The 22,768-nt window shown below is 42.7% G+C and overlaps 1 protein-coding gene across 3 annotated transcripts in view; it reads right to left on the reverse strand.

The window, feature by feature from the left end:
* Window positions 1-13,146: 13,146 nt before the first annotated feature.
* The window catches only part of sema5a (sema domain, seven thrombospondin repeats (type 1 and type 1-like), transmembrane domain (TM) and short cytoplasmic domain, (semaphorin) 5A), a 202,208-nt gene continuing 192,586 nt past the window's right edge, over window positions 13,147-22,768 (reverse strand). For 2 of the 3 annotated variants that reach the window (XM_042298964.1, XM_042298963.1), the window contains 5 exons: window positions 22,173-22,343; window positions 21,885-22,040; window positions 20,760-20,804; window positions 19,920-20,131; window positions 13,147-16,894 (listed from right to left, as the gene is read on the reverse strand). In XM_042298964.1, coding sequence (XP_042154898.1) covers window positions 16,775-16,894; window positions 19,920-20,131; window positions 20,760-20,804; window positions 21,885-22,040; window positions 22,173-22,343 — 704 coding nt within the window. In that variant the 3' untranslated portion in view covers window positions 13,147-16,774. Of the gene's footprint in view, window positions 16,895-18,540; window positions 18,768-19,919; window positions 20,132-20,759; window positions 20,805-21,884; window positions 22,041-22,172; window positions 22,344-22,768 lie in introns of all 3 variants that reach the window. The other variant, XM_042298965.1, reaches the window with a different exon arrangement.

Raw genomic sequence — 22,768 nt, forward strand, 5'->3', positions numbered from 1 at the left:
CCCGACCTAGAATATCTCACAATCAAATGAGATACCTCCCAAGAATATTATCTTCAGTTATAGTCACATCCGTGTATATTTCCCCTCAAGCCAATACCAAGACGGCCCTCAAGGAACTGCACTGGACTTTGTTACCAAAGTTCTATCAACACATTGCCTGTAGTACTTTCACTACAAGAACTCTCAACCATTGTTACTTTCCCTTTCGGGATGGCTACAAGACCCTCCCCACCCTCCCTTCGGGAAAATCAGATAACGACTCCACTCCTCCCTTCCTATAGGCTGAAACTCAAACAGGAAGTATTCGACGCAAAGTATTAGGATTACTGTGAGCATAGTTACAAGTGTATAAGTGTTATCTCTCTTTCTTCCCCCCTTTCTCCTTCCTCCCTCTTTTGATAAACAAGCAGTCATGTTGTAGTTAGTCCACTAGGGAACTGATTTCATCGTATTACGTTTCTAATCAATAACCTATACTGTGTGTACCCTGTGTTATCATTTAGTTAGTTAGTAAATAAACAATGAACCCAGCCCTGTGCAACTGGGTCGTGAACTTCCTGATGGGCTGACCCCAGGTGGTGAAGGTAGGAAACAACACCTCCACTACGCTGATCCTCAACACAGGGGCCCGACAAGGGTGCATGCTCAGCCCCCTCCTGTACTCCCTGTTCACCCATGACTGCGTGGCCACACACACCTCCAACTCAATCATCAAGTTTGCAGACGACACAGTAGTAGGTCAGATTACCAACAATGACGAGACAGCATACAGGGAGGAGGTGAGGTCCCTGGCGGAGTGGTGCCAGGAAAATAACCGCTCCCTCAACGTCAACAAAAAGAAGGAGCTGATTGTAGACTTCAGAAGACAACAGAGAGAGCACGGCCCTATTCACATTGATGGGACTGCATGTTCCTCTGCATACACATTACTGACCATCTGAAATGGTCCACCCACACACACAGTGGGGGGAAGAAGGCGCAACAGCGCCTCTTCACCCTCAGGAGACTGAAGAAATTTGGCTTGGCCCCTACAACTTTTACAGATGTACAATTGAGAACATTCTGGTACAGCAACTGCCCTGCCCGCAACCGCAGGGCTCTCCAAGATGTACAATTGAGAGCATTCTGGTACAGCAACTGCCCTGCCTGCAACCGCAGGGCTCTCCAGAGGGTGGTGCGGTCTGCCCAAAGCATCACCAGGGGCACACTGCCTGCCATCCAGGACATCTACTGCACCCGATGTCACAGGAAGGCCAAAAAGATCATCAAGGACATCAAACACCCGAGCCACAGCCTGTTCACCCCGCTATCATCCAGAAGGCGAGGTCAGTACGGGTGCATCAAACCCTAGAGGTCACGGGGCCCTAAGTAGTCGCTTATGTCGCTTATGCCTGGGGCCGGTCCTGGTGACGGCAAGCAGAGACAAACTTAATCTCATCTGAACCAAAATTATTTTCAACCCCCCTGGACCTGCCCGACCCCAAAACACAGTTAGTCAATGTAGGAGGACAGAGAGAGAGAAAAAGAGAGAAAATGAGAGCGAGAGAGGAAGGCTTCAGAGCATCAATCTAATGAACTCACAGGACCCCCGGCTGGTTTTCAGAGGTGTTTACTTGTCTAAAACCCCAGAATAATCTTTCTCTCTCAGTCCTCTTCTCTCCCCTCAGTCTGAACAAGATTTCACTTCCTGCTGTTGCTTAGCACACCTATGTTAGACCTCCCACCTCTGTCAGAACAGTGTACGGGCACCACAAACACACACATATACCCACATGAACATTTCTTTTTTCCATATACAGTACATGTATAAATGCCCATCGTAGGTCTGTGAATAGACTAGTTGAGTCAGCACTAAATGGTTTCTTACATCTGTTTGAGGCCACCACTCTTGCTGAACATTGCAGGAGTGCTGCGTGTGTGTGTAATGTGCGTACCTTTATTTTATTTATTTATTTAACTAGGCAAGTCAGTTAAGAACAAATTCTTATTTTCAATGACGGCCTAGGAACAGTGGGTTAACTGCCTTGTTCAGGGGGAGAACGACAGATTTGCACCTTGTCAGCTCGGGGATTCGATCTTGCAACCTTTTGGTAACTAGTCCAACGCTCTAACCACTAGGCTACACTGCCGCGTGTGTGCGCGAGTGGGTGTGTGTACATACACGTGTCATTGGTGCCTGTCTACCCTGTAGTTAGTGCTGTCTACCCTGTAGTTAGATCTAACCCTGGTTTGAGACACAGCAGGTATAAAATCTCATCTCGCTGAGGGTTTTCTGTCTCTGTTCAGTGAGGTATCAGATTCTACTGCCGTGCACATCTCTAAGACCAGCAGGAAACACACACAGTGAACAACCCACACATCTGATGGAGAAAGAACATAATCATTGAAGGATGTACAAACATTTGATTCAGTGAACAAGAAATGACTATTAACTCCAGACTATCAAGATGTATTTTTCCTGTGAGGAAGAACACATTACTCCTACCCAGAGCCGTGTATACAACTTGGCAACATATTCTCAGCAACATTTAAAAAAATATATGTTTGGTGCTTACATGGTGGGCAGTTTGCTGCTAATCAATTAACCCCAAATTATTAACGTACAGTATAAACTTCCTTCATCCTTTCTCTGCCATTTGTAAAACCCTGAATCCCCAAACCCATGAATAAAGCCATATTATGAGTAATCACAAAGGGCTGACTATTTAACATCTTTAAGCATTAATCTGTCTCAGTTTGCCCTCTGACGAAGAGTCCTTAAAGGTGTGGTGAAGGTTGAAGCGCAGGGTGAGATAGGACAACCCTTATCTTAATTACCCCCATCACTCACACCCTCCTCTATCTGAGCCCTCTCTCCACACCAGGACATTAACTAATAAAATAATAAAAGATAGCTCATTGAGAAGGAGTTTCCCCTTGCAAAGCAGGACAAACTGATTTCTATACGCCGTTGTGAGAAATTTAGTTTCATAGCTGATATTTGTTGAGTTTGGTTTAAGTTTTTGGAGGTGAAAGGCACCATTTGTAATGGCTGTGTGGAGGGGCATGTTGACAAACTATCACCTGTTGTCGAGGGGTAATAACACTCATTTGGGAAGGTTAGCGATTCTGCATTTGACCTTTATATTAATCTGGCAGTTTGAACGCAGCAGACGGTGGTTTTATGTTACACTTGCCTGCCAGTAGTTTTAATGCAGGCAGATTGGGATCATTTGTCACAGATGATGTTTGGATCATCACGGGGTTACAGAGGTTATTAGTGAGCGGGAAATAGAAGGGTAACACGCAGAATGTTGAAACATAAACATTCCGGATTTAACTTTAAAGACAACAATGACAGTCACATCTCCCCTTCTTTGGCATTAGCCTGGATACCAGTGTGTTTCTGCTTTAGTTTTAGTCGACTCCTTTGTTGTTGTCATACCAAACAACAAGTACAACCAATATCTGGTATAAATGCTCTGGAAAACAACAGGAACAAGCCTTGATAGACAAGAATGAGAGCTTACGGGAGAATGAATGGTGTGTTATTAAATCCAACTCTACTGTATATTTGACCAACATTACAGTAATTAATGGATCCCATACATAATTATAACAGGGTAATTCACAAGACTGCGTAATTCTGTAATTTTCTCATTACCAAATTGCACATGTTATCTAATCAGATGCACCAGAGGTTGGGGGCGTTTTAGAAAATGAACAAAACCTGTACTTTACTTAGAACTTTTCACAATCACTTAAATGGGACATTAATAGTGCTGTGTTCAGTCCTACCAAGTGCAATGATTACTTTTCTGTAGCGTAATGATTGCAGAGTTAAACAGATTCCCCATCGTTATGATAGTCTCTGTCTCCATCTTTCTCATCTTTAAGGTAATCCATTTTCTTATGGGCACCAATCCCTGTGGTGTTTAAGTGCCCACTTTGAGTGCTGCCATTAATCACCCAGACAAACCATGACTCAGAGAGGACTATTCTCTATGGCGCATACTGAAAATACTGCTTCTGAAACTACAAATGCCTTTCTTCATATTTCTAAATGGAAGCTTTAATTCCTGCATAATAGACCGTTTAAACAAGTATGTGTTCCGTGTCCAGTTGAAGTCGGAAGTTGACATACACCTCAGCCAAATACATTTAAACTCAGTATTTCACAATTCCTGACATTTAATCCAAGTACAAATTCTGTGTCTTAGGTCAGTTAGGATCACCACTTTATTTTAAGAATGTGAAATGTCAGAATAATAAGTAGAGATAATGATTTATTCCAGCATTTCTTTATTTCATCACATTCCCAGTGGGTCTGTCACGTTCGTCGTAACGAGGAGACCAAGGTGGAGCGTGTTATGAATACATCTTCTTTTAATAAATGAAGAACACTTAACAAACTATACAAAACGAACGTGAAGCTAATACAATGAGTGCTGACATGCAACTACACATAGACAATAACCCACAGATAAACCAAGGAATATGGCTACCTAAAAATGGTTCCCAATCAGAGACAACGATAAACAGCATTTAGTCAGCCACCAATTGTGCAAGTTCAGAGAGGCCTGTAATTTTCATCATAGGTACACTTGGTACACTATGACAGACAAAATGAAGAAAAAAAATCCAGAAAATCACATTGTAGGATTTTTTATGAATTTATTTGCAAAAAGAACCCAATGGTCCTTCTGACAGAGCTTCAGAGGTCCTCTGTGGAGATGGGAGAACCTTCCAGAAGGACAACCATCTCTGCAGCACTCTACCAATCAGGCCTTTATGGTAGAGTGACTAGAAGGAAGTAAAGGCCTGCGTGGAGTTTGCCAAACGACACCTAAATGAAACCTGGCACAATCCCTACAGAGGATTTGCCTGTCTCCCCAGACTCCTTCCTCCGGCCAAACGGGTCGGGATTTGTTTAACAAACTCTGCCATCGTGGTAGTCTGCAGAAACATTGCTAGCCAAACACAGTCCTCTCTCACTAGGGGGTTTATTCAGACCCAAGTTACACCCGCATATATATAATTTTATTATCTTTTTATGCACTTTTCTCTCTATGCATATTCTGACCTTGAACTTAGTCATGGGGACAAGCCAGTGTCAGCAAGGTACCCTGCAAGCCAGTGTATTCTGACCTCGACTTAATTCCCTAATAATTCTACAACCTTTATCAGGCTAATATTTTGAATATCCTGTTCTCTCGATGTAGCCCAGTGAGTTTGCCAACAAAATTCAAATGATACCGTTTATAAAAGGATGGCTAAAGAATGATGTACTGAAAATCCTATTGAATAAAAACTCCACAAGAAAATCGGTTGGCCAGCAAGTGGGAGGGTTTTCAGCGGTTGAATTCAATTTATTCAGAGCACGCCCAAGCAGCAAAGCCCAAGCAGCAAAGCCCAAGCAGCAAAGCCCAAGCAGCAAAGCCCAAGCAGCAAAGCCCGTTACACTACTGCATAAGGTGAGTCTGAGTGGTCCAAACACACCAAGAAAGTAGTGAAGAGGGCACAACAACGCCTTTCCCCCCTCAGGAGACTGAAAAGATGCCAGAACAAGGGTAAGGTGCAACAGATAATGTTTACAGGGAGACTCTCGGTCTGCCAGGTTGGACGTTAAGAATATGGCAAACACCCCCTTCAAAGGTAGGCAACGTATCGATCCCTGCCTGGACGAGAGGGTGTGCCTCTCTACAGCCAATGAACTAAACAAGTGCTTCACCCTCTTTGAAACAGTCGTCTCCCCCGCTCCCCTGGCCTGTCTGGAGGAGGATGTCATGGCAACCAAGAGCGTTCTTGTCATCGATGAGGAAATCGAAAGAGACCGGGGCCTGATAACATGTGTCTTGAAACGCTGTTCCACTCAGGTGTCTTTGGGTCTCGACCCCGCCCTGTGCAACTGGGTACTGGACTTCCTGACGGGCCGCCCCCAGGTGGTGAGGGTAGGCAACAACATCTCCTCCCCGCTGATCCTCAACACTGGGGCCCCACAAGGGTGCGTTCTGAGCCCTCTCCTGTACTCCCTGTTCACCCACGACTGCGTGGCCACGCACGCCTCCAACTCAATCATCAAGTTTGCGGACGACACAACAGTGGTAGGCTTGATTACCAACAACGACGAGACGGCCTACAGGGAGGAGGTGAGGGCCCTCGGAGTGTGGTGTCAGGAAAATAACCTCACACTCAACGTCAACAAAACTAAGGAGATGATTGTGGACTTCAGGAAACAGCAGAGGGAACACCCCCCATCCACATCGATGGAACAGTAGTGGAGAGGGTAGCAAGTTTTAAGTTCCTCGGCATACACATCACAGACAAACTGAATTGGTCCACTCACACAGACAGCATCGTGAGGAAGGCGCAGCAGCGCCTCTTCAACCTCAGGAGGCTGAAGAAATTTGGCTTGTCACCAAAAGCACTCACAAACTTCTACAGATGCACAATCGAGAGCATCCTGGCGGGCTGTATCACCGCCTGGTATGGCAACTGCACCGCCCTCAACCGTAAGGCTCTCCAGAGGGTAGTGAGGTCTGCACAACGCATCACCGGGGGCAAACTACCTGCCCTCCAGGACACCTACACCACCCGATGCTACAGGAAGGCCATAAAGATCATCAAGGACATCACCCACCCGAGCCACTGCCTGTTCACCCCGCTGTCATCCAGAAGGCGAGGTCAGTACAGGTGCATCAAAGCTGGGACCGAGAGACTGAAAAACAGCTTCTATCTCAAGGCCATCAGACTGTTAAACAGCCACCACTAACATTGAGTGGCTACTGCCAACACACTGTCAATGACACTGACTCTACTCCAGCCACTTTAATAATGGGAATTGATGGGAAATGATGTAAATATATCACTAGCCACTTTAAACAATGCTACCTTATATAATGTTACTTACCCTACATTATTCATCTCATATGCATACGTAGATACTGTACTCTATATCATCGACTGCATCCTTATGTAATACATGTATCACTAGCCACTTTAACTATGCCACTTGGTTTACATACTCATCTCATATGTATATACTGTACTCGATATCATCTACTGTATCTTGCCTATGCTGCTCTGTACCATCACTCATTCATATATCCTTATGTACATATTCTTTATCCCCTTACACTGTGTATAAGACAGTAGTTTTTTTGGAATTGTTAGTAAGATTACTTGTTCGTTATTACTGCATTGTCGGAACTAGAAGCACAAGCATTTCGCTACACTCGCATTAACATCTGCTAACCATGTGTATGTGACAAATAAAATCTGATTTGATTTGATTTGATTTGCTCTCTCTTTCAGCGGTCCCTGGATACATTGGAAATTCCATCTCTATGGAAACAATCTACTGTTGTACCTGTCCCAAAAACCTCTCATCCATCTGTATCAAATGATTACAGACCTGTCGCTCTTAACTCTCTCTTGATGAAATCTCTTGAAAAGTTCATCAAGGCATACATAATCAACACCACCAGACACCTTCCTAACCCCCTCCAATTTGCATACCGGTCAGAGAGAGGGACAGATGATGCCATCCTTTCGCTCTTACATCTGGTGTACATGCATTTGGAGGGCAGTGAAACCCATGTGCGTATCATGTTTGCAGATTTCTCCTCTGCATTTAACACAATCAATCCGTTGGTCCTCGCAGACAGACTGAGAGGAGACTTCGGACTTGATGCTATGCTTATCACATGGATCACCAACTTCCTAACTGATAGGTCTCAGCAGGTACGAGTTGGCAGCACACTCTCTGAGGTGCGCACTACTTCAGTTGGAACGCCACCGGGCAGTGTTCTTTCACCAGTACTATACATACTGTATACTTTCGTATTTGTATTTATTATGGATCCCCATTCTCTTTTATAAAGCATTCTTTGAGAGCATTCTGTCCTACTGCTTGACCTGCTGGTTTGGGAATATCAAGGTTGCAGGAAAATAGGTTGGGCAAGATAGTCAGGACTTGTGGAAAAATATAATCTCTCTACCTGGGCAGAGACCTCCTTAAGGAGAATAAAATAGCGGTTGACTCTTCCCATCCACTCCACCATGAATTCCAGCTCCTTCCCTCTGGACGTAGGTACAGACTACCTAAGGTTAAAAGTACCAAGTACTCTTTTATTCCAAATGTAATTCTGCAACTTAACAAAATGTTGGACTAATTGCACTTAGCACTTGCACTATGAAACTGCACTTACTCTGCCTATTTGCTTGTAAATATCCTTTGCTATTTATTTGACATTTTTAGATGTGATATGTTTTATGACTGCTGCTAGATGAATTGCCTCTGAGGACATGAAAGTTTTTCTGAATCTGAACTGTTGTAAGCCATATCTCCCTGCTCTGACACAGAGAGGGAAAGGGGAATATGAATGAGGGGAATAGGCCCAGTGCAGCTGGTGAAGATGAATAGAATCAGAACCTTTTTGTGGGGAATCTGGCACAGAGAGGAGAAAGGGAGAGGGAGAGGATGAGAGGGAGAGAGGGAGACTTGAAAGTAAGGTAGATGATAGAGGTCTTCCTATAAAGGTAAAACTTCTGGCAAGGGAGGAGAGCAGATAGAAGAGAGGATAGAAGAGAAAGAAAGGAGTGATAGTGAGGGTGAGTAAGTTAGATAGAGGACTCCCATTGAAGGTCACAGAAACCTGGACCCCAGTGGCATCAGCCATCTTGGCAAGTCACATCAGTAGCAGCTTTCAACGAGTTGAATGAGCTGGGTTTCTAAGGGGAGTGTTGTTGTACCTGATAAGGTTAATACATTTTTAACTGGGGGGTGTTACGGAGGAAATTGCACCCCCTCTGCATCCTGTGCCTTCCTGCAGCTGTACTCTGGAACTGTGGAGGCACCTGGAGGACCAGATGTCTTGGGTTGACATCTATGGTGGCATCTATCCTATCCTCCAACTGGCATGGATTTCTATGGTAATATCTGTCAATCCTATCCTCCAGTTGGCAATGTGTATCCTCCGATTGGCAAAGATTTCCATGGTGCTGATCAATCCCCCAGCTGGCGTAGAACATCTATGGTGACATCTATTCCCAGTTGACAGAGAGAACCCGTTAAGATACAGCCAGGGCCCTGTCTATCTCCCTACCCAGATCTCCCTTAGCTCTGCTGGCCGACCAGACCCTTTTTGTTGCTCCCCATTGGACAGAGAGGAAGTGGGAGGAGGGAGTTGTCGCTGGGGATAGAGGTCTTTCTATGAAGGTCACAGGAAACTGGACCACAGTCATATCCACCATCTTGGTAAGGGACATTGGTAACAGCTGTCAGTGTGGTGAAGTTGGAGTTGGACAAGCTCTCTCTCTTTCACCCCCTTCTCTCTACCTTTTACCCTCTTTCCAGAGAGACTCAAACAGCTGTTGCTTGAGTGAACTCAGGAGATATTGTCCAGAGACTGGCATACAGCCTATCTTCGGGGGGATGGTAGACGGGCAGTGGTGGAAACAGTACCCAATTATCCTACTTGAGTAAAAAATCAAGATACCGTAATAGAATATTACTCAAGTAAAAGTGAAGGTCACCCAGTAAAATACTACATGAGTAAAATTCTAAAAGTATTTGGTTTGAAATATACTTAAGTATCAAAAGTAAATGTAATTGCTAAAATATACTGAAGTATCAAAAGCAAAAGTATAATAATTTCAAATTCCTTATATAAAGAAAACCAGACGGCATCATTTTCTTGTTTTTTATTTATTTACGGATTGCCAGGAGCACACTCCAACACTCAGACATCATTACAAATAAAGCATGTGTGTTTAGTGAATCCGCCAGATCAGAGGCAGTAGGTATGACCAGGGATGTTCTCTTGATAAGTGTGTGAATTGGACCATTTTCCTATCCTGTTAAGCATTCAAAAAGTAACGAGTACTTTTGGGTATCAGGGAAAATGTATGGAGTAAAAAGTACCTTATTTTCTTTAGGAATGTAGTGAAGTAAAAGTAAAAGTTTTCAAAATTATAAATAGTAAAGTCAAGTCCAGATACCCCAAAAAACTACTTAAGTAGTACTTTCAAGTATTTTTACTTAAGTACTTTACACCACTGTAGACGGGCTGGTTGTTTAGTAACGAAAACCAATGTCTGTGCAACTATGGGGCAAAACAGACAGGTTAGCTTAGATTGTTGATAACATGTAAACTGTATTTCTTCTCCAATGTTTATTGAAAACATATATGAAGTGGTACAATTTACACTTTTCTCTCAAATACATTGTTACAGTTGTTGATTAGCTAACTAGCTAGCAACATTTAGCCATATTAGAATGATGTCCCAGTCAAAACAACTCAAAACCAAACATGGTATCAAGAACAAGATCAAATGAGCTGAAACGAGCCACCACGAATAACCACATGGTAGCTTCTTATCATTGTTGCTAGCTATCTGACCATCCAGAATCACAACAACACCCATTTGAAGAGCACACATCATTTTTTTGTGACGTTGTCAGCTAACCCCTTTATGGAAACAGGCAACAGTATCCACACAGTAACAGAAGCAAAACAGTAGGACTATTTCATTGCATAACCTAGCCCTCATCTGTATTCAGAACGATCGCAGTTTGATAGAGTCCTAAAATCAAGTGTTTTGTCAACCCCCTCACCCTCCTACACTCACATGAATTTCTAGGTGAATTAGTAGGGTCTAACATTGGCACTGTGTCACAGTGATAGCAGCTATAGATAAGCCATGCAATTTAGGAAGAGTACCCACTTCACATGAATAAATATTCATGGATATCCTCAGCGGGGTGAAGCACAGTCTAATGTTGCTATGCCCACAGTGTCTGTTTCAGATGCAAAAGCACATCCCTCTAATACGACTCTAATTCTGTCACGTATGACCCTTTGACTTCTCAGGCTGTCTGCATGCTGAACTGCTAATGTGGCTGTATGTATAATGAGATAACATGTTTAAAAAAAAATCTAAGTAAGGTGTGTGTGTTTGTGTGTGTGTGTGTGTGTGTGCGAGAGAGGGTGGGGAGAGAGAGAGAAAGATAAGAGGGCTCTTGTAGGGAGAAGAAGGCTCTTGCAGACTCTGGTGGACATGTGGCTGACATGTGGTCTGGATTTCTGGGATGCAGACAGTCTGGTGTGTGTGGTGTGTGGGTGTGTGTGTGTGTGTTTACTCTAGAGTGAGACGGTCCTGTTTTCTCTCCAGGTTGAATGATGTGGGCATCACCAGAATCAGACCCACATGGTTACACTTACTCTTACCCGGCTCTGAGACTCCATCTGATCTGCAACAAAATAACAGCCTGTCTTTTCCCCACTCAAATACAGCTTCAAAAGGCTCCTACATTTGCTCTCCAATTTGACAGGTCAACTATTGCAACATTAGTTATTATTTATTTAACTAGGCAAGTCAGTTACAAACAAATTCTTATTTACAATGATAACCTCCCGGGGAACAGTGGGTTAACTGCCTTGTTCAGGGGTAGAACAACAGATTTTCACCTTGTCAGATCAGGGAATCAATCCAGCAACCTTTTGGTTACTGGCCCAACGCTCTAACCACTAGGCTACCTGCCGCCCCAATTAGAACCAACCCTTTTGTTGCTACGGAACTTTGAAGTGAAACATTCTTATTGGTCCTGTTAGAATGAATGGGCCGGTGGAAAGGAAAGAGTGTTTGAGGAGGTGTTCCGGACTGTTCTGATGTAAATGTGAATGAGAGAGAAGAACTCCCAAGGGAGGAGTAGGGCTTAATGGAACATCCACGCTCTGTCAGTCTGTGACAGGAACAATGTCACTCACTTGCCCTGTTTGTCACTCACCGGCCTCTGTAGACACACTAATTGGCAGATTACAGAGTGTAACATGACACAGCAAGCAGACATGTGCGCACACGCACACACACTTCTCTGTGGCAGACAATAATACATTCTAAAAGTGCTAAACTGGCTAAATGAGACGTAAGGGATACAGGCGAACGGTGTGTAATCCATCTAACAGAGTACCTACCGTCTCGTGTATTTAGTGTTGCTGAAAAAGTTGAGATAGAGACAGACATAGAAGAGTATGGTGTTTATTGGTATCCTCTTTTGCATGGTCTGATGTATGTAGTAAGGCACAATATGAGGCAGAGACTTGTGTGAAGTTCTCTCTGAGTGAGACATAGCCAAATGTCAGTGTGGGTAAGTCATCCATTGTCCCAAGGGCTAATGTCAGTGGCTGAGAGGGGGAATGCCACATGTGTCTGAATGACTAAGTGCAACATAGATCATACCGTCCAAGAGCCAAGGGAGAAGGCAGGCTATTGTGAGAAATGGAATTGCTGAGGAAAGCTCCAACAGTGTTCTTGTACCTGTAGATCTGTGTGTGTGCGTGTTTGTATGTTTCTGCATCAAGTAATAACACTGATCAAGGTTGATGTAGGGGGCAAATAGCCATAGCTAATTACAACATGCACTCGGCAGCCCACCAGTGTATTTGAGAGAGTGGGTGTAGCTCTGCAGTTTCATGAGAAGCAAGGATGTCTATACAACTCAAACACACACACACACACACACACACACACACACACACACACACACACACACACACACACACACACACACACACACACACACACACACACACACACACACACACACACACTTAGCAATCCTCCAGACACCCGAAAAGTGCAGCCAGAGTTCTGTAGGGCCCCCAGGTCCCCAGCTCCATCTCTCTCTGAGGTAAAGTGGAGTCAAGGTAAACTGAGATTGATTCTCCTGGGCCAGAATCCTTCCATTCTGGCTGGATCAGCACTCTCACCCTTTTGGGCCCACTGACGGTGATGATTAATAACAGACTCACACACGGACCTACACGCACATGCACACACGCACATGCACACACACTCCATTACCCTTTGCACACAGATGGCCCGTCAGGTTGAAGGTTGATGGAGAATAACACTGCTGTGCTTCGCTACGTCATATAGATCCATTAGACCTAACCACCCCCTCTCTGCATCTGTATCCTTCATGTATCCTTCCATTGCTACTGATGCCATTCATCACTATGGACTTGTTAACAGACTCTTGTAAAGGCTAAAAGAGTCTGTTACCGTAGTCTTGAGTGATTCACGTAGCTCTCCCAACAGTAAGTATTTTTCTTTGATGTTAGAGTGTGTTTCTGTTAGTTAGTGTAGACTATGACAACCCTGAAGTGTACCAAGCGGTTTTTAATTTATGCACAATAAAACAAGCAAACATATAAAAAAAGAGTTAGTTACAATTGAAAACATTGAAGAAACCAACATACTGAATATTTCACTCAGTTATAGATGTACATCATCATTAAACAAAACAGAGATATTACACCTTGAAAAGTACCACTTCAGGTTCTGGAGAAGGATGTTTGTAAAGCACTATCTCCATGTCTGTTACTACAACCCCAGACAGAATCAATTCATTAAGCCACACGGCCAAATCAACAATTGTGAACAAACAGTTTCAAAATTATGAATTCCAAAATTATAAAAACTATACAAAGTAGGGGAGAACAGTGGCAACTGTAACACCTTGAATTCCTCCACACAGAAATCAGCTAGAATGATTCAAAATCCCTCAGCACATGTCCATTTAGGTTCTCTCCCTACTATTTTCACACTTTATTGGCAAATGTTTGTTTAGGGGTGAAAGTATTTGTTTTCCAGCAGCTGTATTTTTCTTATACTGTCCTGAGCATTAATGTCCAAGAATTCAAACTAGCATCATTTGCATTACTATATGTTGGCTCACCATTGACATGATTGACATGTGCCACTATTGTTGTCTTTTGTTAGGCACATGAGGTTTTGTCATGGCTGCTAGGGTTTTTGGGGTAATTGCAATGCAATGTTAAAATTACCATGAGCCAAGAAGACAACTTATGAAAACAAGTGATTTTAACTTGGATAAGGTAAGTCATGTCAAAGGAAGCAGATTCATTACTTACCAACAACAGCTGCAAATTCCAATGAAACTATATTACGTTTTGAAGTTCATCCTCCTTGCTTTGTCCAACATCACTATCTTGGATTTTAGCAAATACGTTTTGCATTTGTTTTGAGTGACGTATTTGTTTAGTTTCATTGCACAAATGCTGCATGTTTCTCACACTGGCTTTGAGCATGGAGGTGAGCAGGCCTGCCATGGCAAGTGCAGTGGTGTTGCCTATCAACACGTGCCTCGGAAGGAGTCGACATCATAGTGTGACAAATTCCCATGACGTGTAAATGTTTTCAGACCGAACAGCTAGGGTGATCGCTAAAATGGCTTTGAAAAAAAAGAAGATTGCAGCTAATAGGGAGAAGCATCTAACAAAGTAACTACATTATGGCATTCACTAATCATAAACTATTTACATACGGCATAATATACATGTTGGTACATTTGTGGAGAAAAGTCTTACTTACTCAACCTTTAAAATTATTATTACAAATAGTAACTAACATTGGATCCTATGTAGAGTGCCATATAAGTTGTAAAAATATATAATCTGGGCACTATCAGACTATTCAAGAGGTTTGGAGATGAACTGAATGGCCATGCACAGGGTGTTACTGTAAATATTGATTACTTACATAGAATATGTATATTTATTGCAAAATCATTATATATGTCTGTGATAATACGATAATTTATCATGTTATTTGGGTTCTTTTTTAGGTGTTACATTTGACCCCTGACACAGGACTTTTCTGATTAAAATCTATATTGGGATCTGACCATCTTATGTACAGACATATAAATGGTATGAATGATTAGGAGACAAATGTTAGTTTCTGATATATAAAAATGACTGGCCTAGCTCAGGTTGTCTCTGAGCAATAGATGAAAATATAAAAAGTGTTACAATTGCCCCCGCTCTCCTCTATGACGACAGCTTAAGCATGATCTAGTTACATATTCCTGACCATTCTTTCCTTTCAAATTTATCCAATCTACTTGCATGAACTCATTACTTCTTCGCAAAAACAAAGAAAATTATTATTTTTAACACTGACATTGAGTAAATGGACCTATAAAAGCTACAGAGACATATATATATGCTTCTAAATGAGCTCACTGTACAATAACATCAACAAAAAGCAAAAAAGATTGTACACTGATATCTCAACCATTGCTAACTGCTAAACTGACGCCAGCCCTGTAAAAGAAAGAAATATGGTCACATCTCTAAAATATCTACATTCTGATCGATAGCTGTCACAGGTAGATGGTTAAAAGCACTAGATCGGTTTAACAAAAGTCTAAAATTGGGTAGCTATTGAGTGACAGCTACCCTGGGTACGCTAAGCACGTGACTATCTAACGTTGAGCATAGTAGTTGGGTCAATTCATCAGGCATCACTAAGGCCACCCCATTTGGGGTACGCTGTAGGACCCTAGCACAGCAGATGAAGGGGAGTGGCTATACAGACACATCTGGCCCAAATTGATGACATATATTGTGCAGCTGAGAGTCCAGTGGAGACTAATGATTTCGGTTCAGTCAGTCATCCCGATGAGCCCTTCCCCGTTAGATAGTTTATGCTGGCTAGCTAGCAGCAGCAGCATGGCGCTAGTTACAACTTGTAAAAGAAAGCTGTGTTTATTTTGATGGGCGAGGGAGAAAGTAGTTGTAGGCTATTGGTCACCATCTGTATGTCATGCCAATGACATGCCAATTAGGTAACATAATGACGAGCCGGTGCAAATGACCCTAACCATGCCACTTGATTTTTATTTTGAGTGGGATAGCGTCCTACTAATATTGGTAGTAACCATCTGGATGTCACAGTGATACAGTCCACTGCTCATTTGGGAGAGTTTGCGCTACAAGCCGGCAACACAACACGGGGCAGTGTTCTTCGCTCCCGCTTGCCGCAGTTAGGAGGAGGAAGTAGCTAGATAGTGTAGCTAATATCAAGCCAGGATGACAGCTAAAGCACCGTAAATCTACAGTTACAGCATTACGTCTCCATTATTTATTTATTATTATTATAAAAACTGAATGATTCTGAACACTCCCAAATCCCAACTTCGGCAGACAAGTTTTAAATTCTTGCTGAAGTTTCTAGCCACAAGCAAACTAGCTAGCTGGGAAGGGCTCATCAGGACAACTGACTGAACTGAATCCATTTGTCTTCACTCGGCTCTCAGCTGAGCGACATACGTCAACACGGCACCAGGTATGTCCGTATAGCCTCTCTCTAGACGGAGCAGTTATTGGACTACAGACCAGTGGAGTGGAATGTGACCAACCATGCAGAACTGAACAGAGCGACAGAAAAAACACGTCAGATGAATTCATGCAAAGCAGTTAGGTGGTTTTCTTCCCCCAGAACAGACACAGTTCTGGAATCAGATAATTCACAGGAAATCATAGAGGGATCCATCCCATTCAGACAGCTCTTTAAGTTTATATATATATATATTTATATATATATATGTTTTTTTAATATATATTTTTATTTTATTTTTCCTTCCATGAAAAAAACGAAATTCCAGTTGTCTCCATGTTTGAGAGTCAAGTCAGGATCTTGTTGTTTTTTGTTTTTCCGAAGTTGAACATTCCCAGTGAACCCCATCAGAGCACCCGAAGGAAAGTAAATTGGGCATGTCCCTTTGATGACATCACTGTCCGTCTGTAATTTGATTGAATGGCAGCTGCCTAAGTGTCCCAGAGTAGGAGGGTCCCACATAAAATGTCACAAATTACATTAGAAACCACAAAGCAGAAAAAAATATGACATAGTCAAAGCGAGTGGAGTGGGGTTGTTGTCTGCACAAGGGTGTGTATCCCCGGTGCTGTAGCCCAACGAAGGGTTAATAGTCATCGTAAGTGTTAAGGTCCGTGAAGTATGCGTTGGTGTATGTTTTCCCAGCTAGCTGGGGGTTGAAGTACTTATTTCTTTCCTCCAGAATCAGGTTGTTCTTATTGAAAGCCTGTGAAGGACAGAGAGAGAATAGGAAGAGAGCGAGAGCAAGAGAGGGGAGATGGAGAGAGGAAGAGAGAGATGTGTCAGTGTCAACTGTATTGTAAGGATCAAATAATGATTCAGTCTAGATGGGAGAGTGCAAGGTAAAAGGAATACGTCAAACAGAAAAATAAACCTTGGTAGCGTTTATGAGACGACAATATACAAATCAACAGGAGGTCCCTACATGAATAAAGCATTTCAATGAGCAAGGCCAAAGCACTAACAACAACAGGCTGGCAAAATGATAACCACTGAGCTGGTGTATTATGATGAGAAACCATATGTCCATTGATCTCCTCTCTAATGTCTCTACATCAGCAGCTTTCATGGCTTTCACATCTCCAAATCCCTGAGGACGAGTTCAATTTAAAAAAATATTAATCAAAGAAAAAAGATGAAGAAGAAAAAGTGGTCAGAAAATAAGGAAGGGCCACAGGGTATCTCTGTAGTACCCTTCTCTGTGGTTCTATGGAGATACCATACATTTCTGTGAGTTAAGCACCCTGCGCTCAGTACAACCTCAGCAGTTTGCTAAATTGATGTGCGTGCGCCCCTCTGTCTTATTGTCTTGGCTAAGTGCATTCTGAAAGCCCCTGGAGGCGACATAATTCAGCACTTGATGATGCTGCGTTTGTTCTTGATTGATGGATCCGTATATCACCTGATAGGGTTGTGAGTGCTGAGCACAAACACACATAATATTACTCTGTCTCGATCACATTTAAATGGCTTGCACACAGAGGCGACAAACATAACTTAAAGATCGAATCATGTGTTATTGGTTGAGTCTAAAGTCAATTTCCATGTCTAAAATGGAACAAAATATACATTCTCAAAAGTCGAAATCTGTCTGAAACAGTCATTTCTTGTATCTCTGCCAGTGGCCCCATGGCTGCCCTCAACCATTAACCAGCTGTTCTCAGACTTCGTCTACTCTGCCTTTCTTCCTTAACTGTGCTTAATTGGCTAAAGAGTGATTAGGGAGTGTTTTTAGTGGAGTAAACAAAATCTGTTGAACAGTGGGGTGGCATTAGAGATAAAAAAGAAAGAGGACAGCTACGGAGAAAACAGAAGGAGTTACGAGTTCCCTTTTCTCCATGGTAACCCATCATTAGAAAGCCAAACAGAGCTAATAAGACAGAGAAAGACAGAAAAGGGAAAAACAAACACATGCAAATGAGAAGAGTCAGAACATGGTGGACGTTTTAGAACGGAAAGAGATGAGTGGAAAATACACTGCCTTCTCACAAGTCTATGGGTAGTCCTATGGCAGGGTGGGGGGCAAATCTGGTCCTCAGGAGCCTCAATGTCTGCTTGTTTTCATCATTTCCTTCTGATCGAGACCTGAGAGACCAGGCGAGTGCACTCTCTGATCAATCAACCAATTGATCAATTAAGAACCTGACCAAAGTGAAGAGTGATAGAAGAGGGATGACCTATCCCTAAAAGCACCAGAGCTACTGACTAACTGATTAAGTGCCAAAGAGAGAAGAGAAAACCAGCAGACATTACGGCTCTTGAAGACCGCAGTTGCCTTCCTCTTGCCCTATGGGATGAATATGAAATAATGGGATTTCCGAGCAATGAGAGAGAAACTGAGTCTACCCCAACCTGCCGCACACAGAAGCGCCACAGGAAGTGGGGGCGCGGTGGGGAGGAAGAGGAAGGAGGTTGCTGATAGGCTAGGAGGAGAGTCAAGAGGCGGGATGTTGTAGAGGTCAGAGGTCAGTAGAAAGTTAGTAGAAAATCTCCAGGCCACGCATGGACACGGCCATGTTAGCAGACAGAGGCTGACGCATGCCAGGTTCGTCCAGGGTCAAGAGTACGGACACATCGGGCTGCGGGAGCAGAGGAACGGGCAACAGTCATCCTCACTGGAGCCACAATCGACGACTAAGTTCTAATGTACCCATTGAGGAAGACAGGTGGTCTGTGCTACTGTAGGTGCAGGGGACTACATGGTCATTCTATGCCCTCCATAAGAAAGGGCACACTACTGAATCATCAAAAGTGGCATTCTTTCAGCTACACTCACTGCCTTTGTCTCAACGGCGCTCTAGAGCAAAATCTTTCCGAGCTCACCTGGATGATAAAGATATTATTTTAATCAAACAAAGAACGAAGCTTTAGGAATTATAGTGTCAGGTGTTCTTCTTTCTCCTACAATACAAAATGAAATGACAGAATCACTCTTCTCACTTTTAGAATATGTATATTCAGCTGTACAACCCAGCCATTAAAACAAGAGTAAAGACTGAGGAATAATACGCTTTGAATTTTTTTTAAATGGCTCTTTTAGAGTTTTTCACTTAGCCAAACGAGCATTGTCCATATTCATATTATCCTCTATCCGTAACTGCAAACTAGATTATGCTCACACACCAGACACTAATTACATGATAGATGGATACTTTTCAAATCTTTATTCTGCTATGGAAACTGCATTCTAGATCTGCGTCAGAGACTCCATTCACTTTAGATGGCGTGTCTGTTCAGTCATTTATAGGAGATGAATACTCTTCTGAAAGCTAGCTCTCTGTCCACACGATATGCTAACTCACATAAAATAGTGTCTCAACTGCTTAACCCCCTGACTTCATAGAATTCTAAACTAAGTCTTTCCAAAACCAAGCCTTGTGTCAAGAGTAATCTCAGAGATAATATAACTAACTAATATTATTGATTTATTATTGAGTTAAACCAGGATGATCCACTGATATTAAACAACTCTTTTAGAATGAAGACCTGGAACCTATTCACTACATATAAGTAACTTACAGTATGTATATTGTGATGTATGTTGTTAGTAACTTATGAGAAAGCAGTGTATGGCTATATATGGCTATAGACACAGAACAGTGCAGTCACACAGAGTAGACGCAGGACCACACACACACAAGTACAAAAAGCTACAGTACTATAGACCAGCCCAGAGGTATAGGTGAGCCTGGAATGTTCTAGAAGGCCACAGAGTGTGATAGTATACAAACCTTAATGGCCTCCACCGAGTCATATTTGTCCAGTTTGTTGATGTGGTTGGTGATGGAGGTGTTGAGTGGTGCTGCTGAGATGGGGTGGATGACCGTAGCATCGTGAGACTGCTGCTGGTAGCGCTGGCAGTAGGTGTACACTAGTAAAGTGACCAAACAACCCATGATAGAACTACTCAGGCCTACAGCAATCATATGGAACAGGTTGAAATCTGGAGAAGGGAAAAAGAGAGAGAAAAATGTTTTCAATGGTCAAAATAAGTTGACTGCGCAATGATTGATGTCACGTTAATAAGTGTGGATGAATTCATTATTGATACCAACAAATAGCACACTATATTATCACACCTTCACACTACATCAAATATCAAACTACATTAACACACTAGCACACCACATTATCCCACTACCACACGACATTATTACACGATCACACTACATTATCACACGGCCACACTATATCACACCTTCACACTACATCAAATATCAAACTACATTAACACACTAGCACACCACATTATCACACTACCACATGACATTAATACACGATCACACTACATTATCACGCGAACACACTACACTATCACACTACATTATCACACGGCCACACTACATTATCATACTTTCACACTACATTAAATGTCACACTACATTACACTAGCACACTACATTATCACACTAGATTATTGCATTACCAGACTACATTATCACACTTTCATACTACACTAAATATCACACTACATTATTACACTATCACACTACATTATCACACTATCACACTACATTATTACACTATCACACTACATTATCACACTACATTAAACCCATACACACTCATACCTCCGCATCTTCTCTCCTCCTGACTTGAACGAGCAATGGAGACTTCTGTAAAAGAGAAAATTAAAAGAGATGCTGAACAGAAGAACACACTTGTTCCCTTGACAAAACGGTATAGATAATGTTGAGGTCTTTGAACATTATATTGAGAATGAACCAGAGGATGATAAAGCCCATCACTAGACACCTGAAGAGTTTTATGATAAGTACTGTATGATAATTAGTGTATCTGGCCTCATTACGGGAAATGAAGTACACAACCCTACTAACGACACTTAATCGAGTGGCATTCCCATTAAAACAGATGAGTGATAAGGAACTAAAGACAAACTGGTGTTTCAGAAAGATAAAGTGTACACTCTTAGAAAAAAAGATGCTATCTAGAACCTAAAAGGGTTCATCAGCTGTCCCCATATGAGAACCATTTGAAGAACCCTTTTTTTGTTCCAGGTAGAGTCCCTTTTGAGTTCGAGGTAGAACTATTTGGGGTTCCTCTGTGTAAAGGGTTCTACATGGAACCCAAAAGAATTCTACCTGGAACCTAAAAGGTTTCTATCTGGAACCAAAAAGGGTTCTTTGGCTGCCCCCATAAGAGAACCCTTTTTGGTTCCAGATAGAAACCTTTTTGGTTCCAGGTAGAACTCTTTTGGAACCCTTTTTTTCTAAGAGTGTACTCACACTTATCACCTAGCATAGGCTACTGTCATATCACTGGAGCAGTTTTGAAGAAATAATCATGTTTTATTGGTTGCTAAGTGTTAGTTAGTCTAAAGCATTCTGCGGTATAAAATCTATCCGGCTCTGGTAGCTCGAGTAGCATTGTGTCCATTGATACTATGTAGAACACATCATTGTTGAAGACATCAATGGGTGTGTTTGACTGAGCCTCAGAACTCAGAGAGAGAGAAAGAGGTCTAATTATCCACTGGTGCAGTAGAAATCAATGTTCTGGTGTGTCTCACATTACACACTGTCAATAAGGGAGACCCCTGTCTGGATACACATAAACACTATCTGGTCTATGCATGTGTGTGTGTGTGCGTGTATTTGTGTGAATGTGTGTGTATGTGTGTGTGTGCATGCATAAATGTGTGCGTGTGTGTGTTTATCAGTACATGTGTGTATTACCTGGTATAAAGTTGGAGTCAGGTGGGCAGGCCCTGGTCTCAGTGTGGTTTCCTGAACACTGGTTTCCAGTAGGGAACAGGATGTCACAGTGACGGACACGCAGCTGGGAGCCAGCACTGTCACACTGGGACCATTCAGACCAGTTAGACCAACTCTCTGGAGACAAAACATAACCACATCAGATTACTGGGCTGCTGAATACACATGCCAAGAGTCAAAGAGAAAACTGATGGTCTGTGTGATTGTGTGTGTGTGTGCATGCCTACGTGTGTGTATGTGTGTGTGTACCTGGACATGATTGTGTGTTACAGAGAGCCTCTTCAGTGTGCAGTCCCAGACAGATATCTCCTCCGTAGGCTGGTGGGGGGTTGTTGCAGGTGCGCGTCCTCATATAGTGTCCCCCTCCACATGTCACTGAACACTTAGACCAGCCAGACCAGCACGACCAGCTACCGTCCACTACACAGGAGGAGATAGCGGGAGGGGGGTGTTGAGGCAAGTACTTGTTGTTAAGTTGTTGAGAATTAGAGTCCATGTGTGTACTGTACAGTGTATGAGTGTGTGTGTGTTCCTGTGTGTGTGACGTCTAGTGCTTGGCATCACACGAAGGGAGGAAAAACAAGAAGGACTTGATGGTTAATTTCCCTTCGTTAATTAGTGGAGAGTATGGAGGGGGAGAGGAGATGAGGGGGTTGGTTTGAGTAGTTGGATGAAACAAAACCTGCTAGCTGTCACAACTGAACTAGATCCAAACACGTTAACACGCACACACACACACACACACACACACACACACACACACACACACACACACACACACACACACACACACACACACACACACACACACACACACACACACACACACACACACACAGTGTGAC

The sequence above is a fragment of the Oncorhynchus tshawytscha genome, linkage group LG16, assembly GCF_018296145.1.
Source record: "Oncorhynchus tshawytscha isolate Ot180627B linkage group LG16, Otsh_v2.0, whole genome shotgun sequence".
In the NCBI taxonomy this organism is placed as follows: Eukaryota; Metazoa; Chordata; class Actinopteri; order Salmoniformes; family Salmonidae; genus Oncorhynchus; species Oncorhynchus tshawytscha.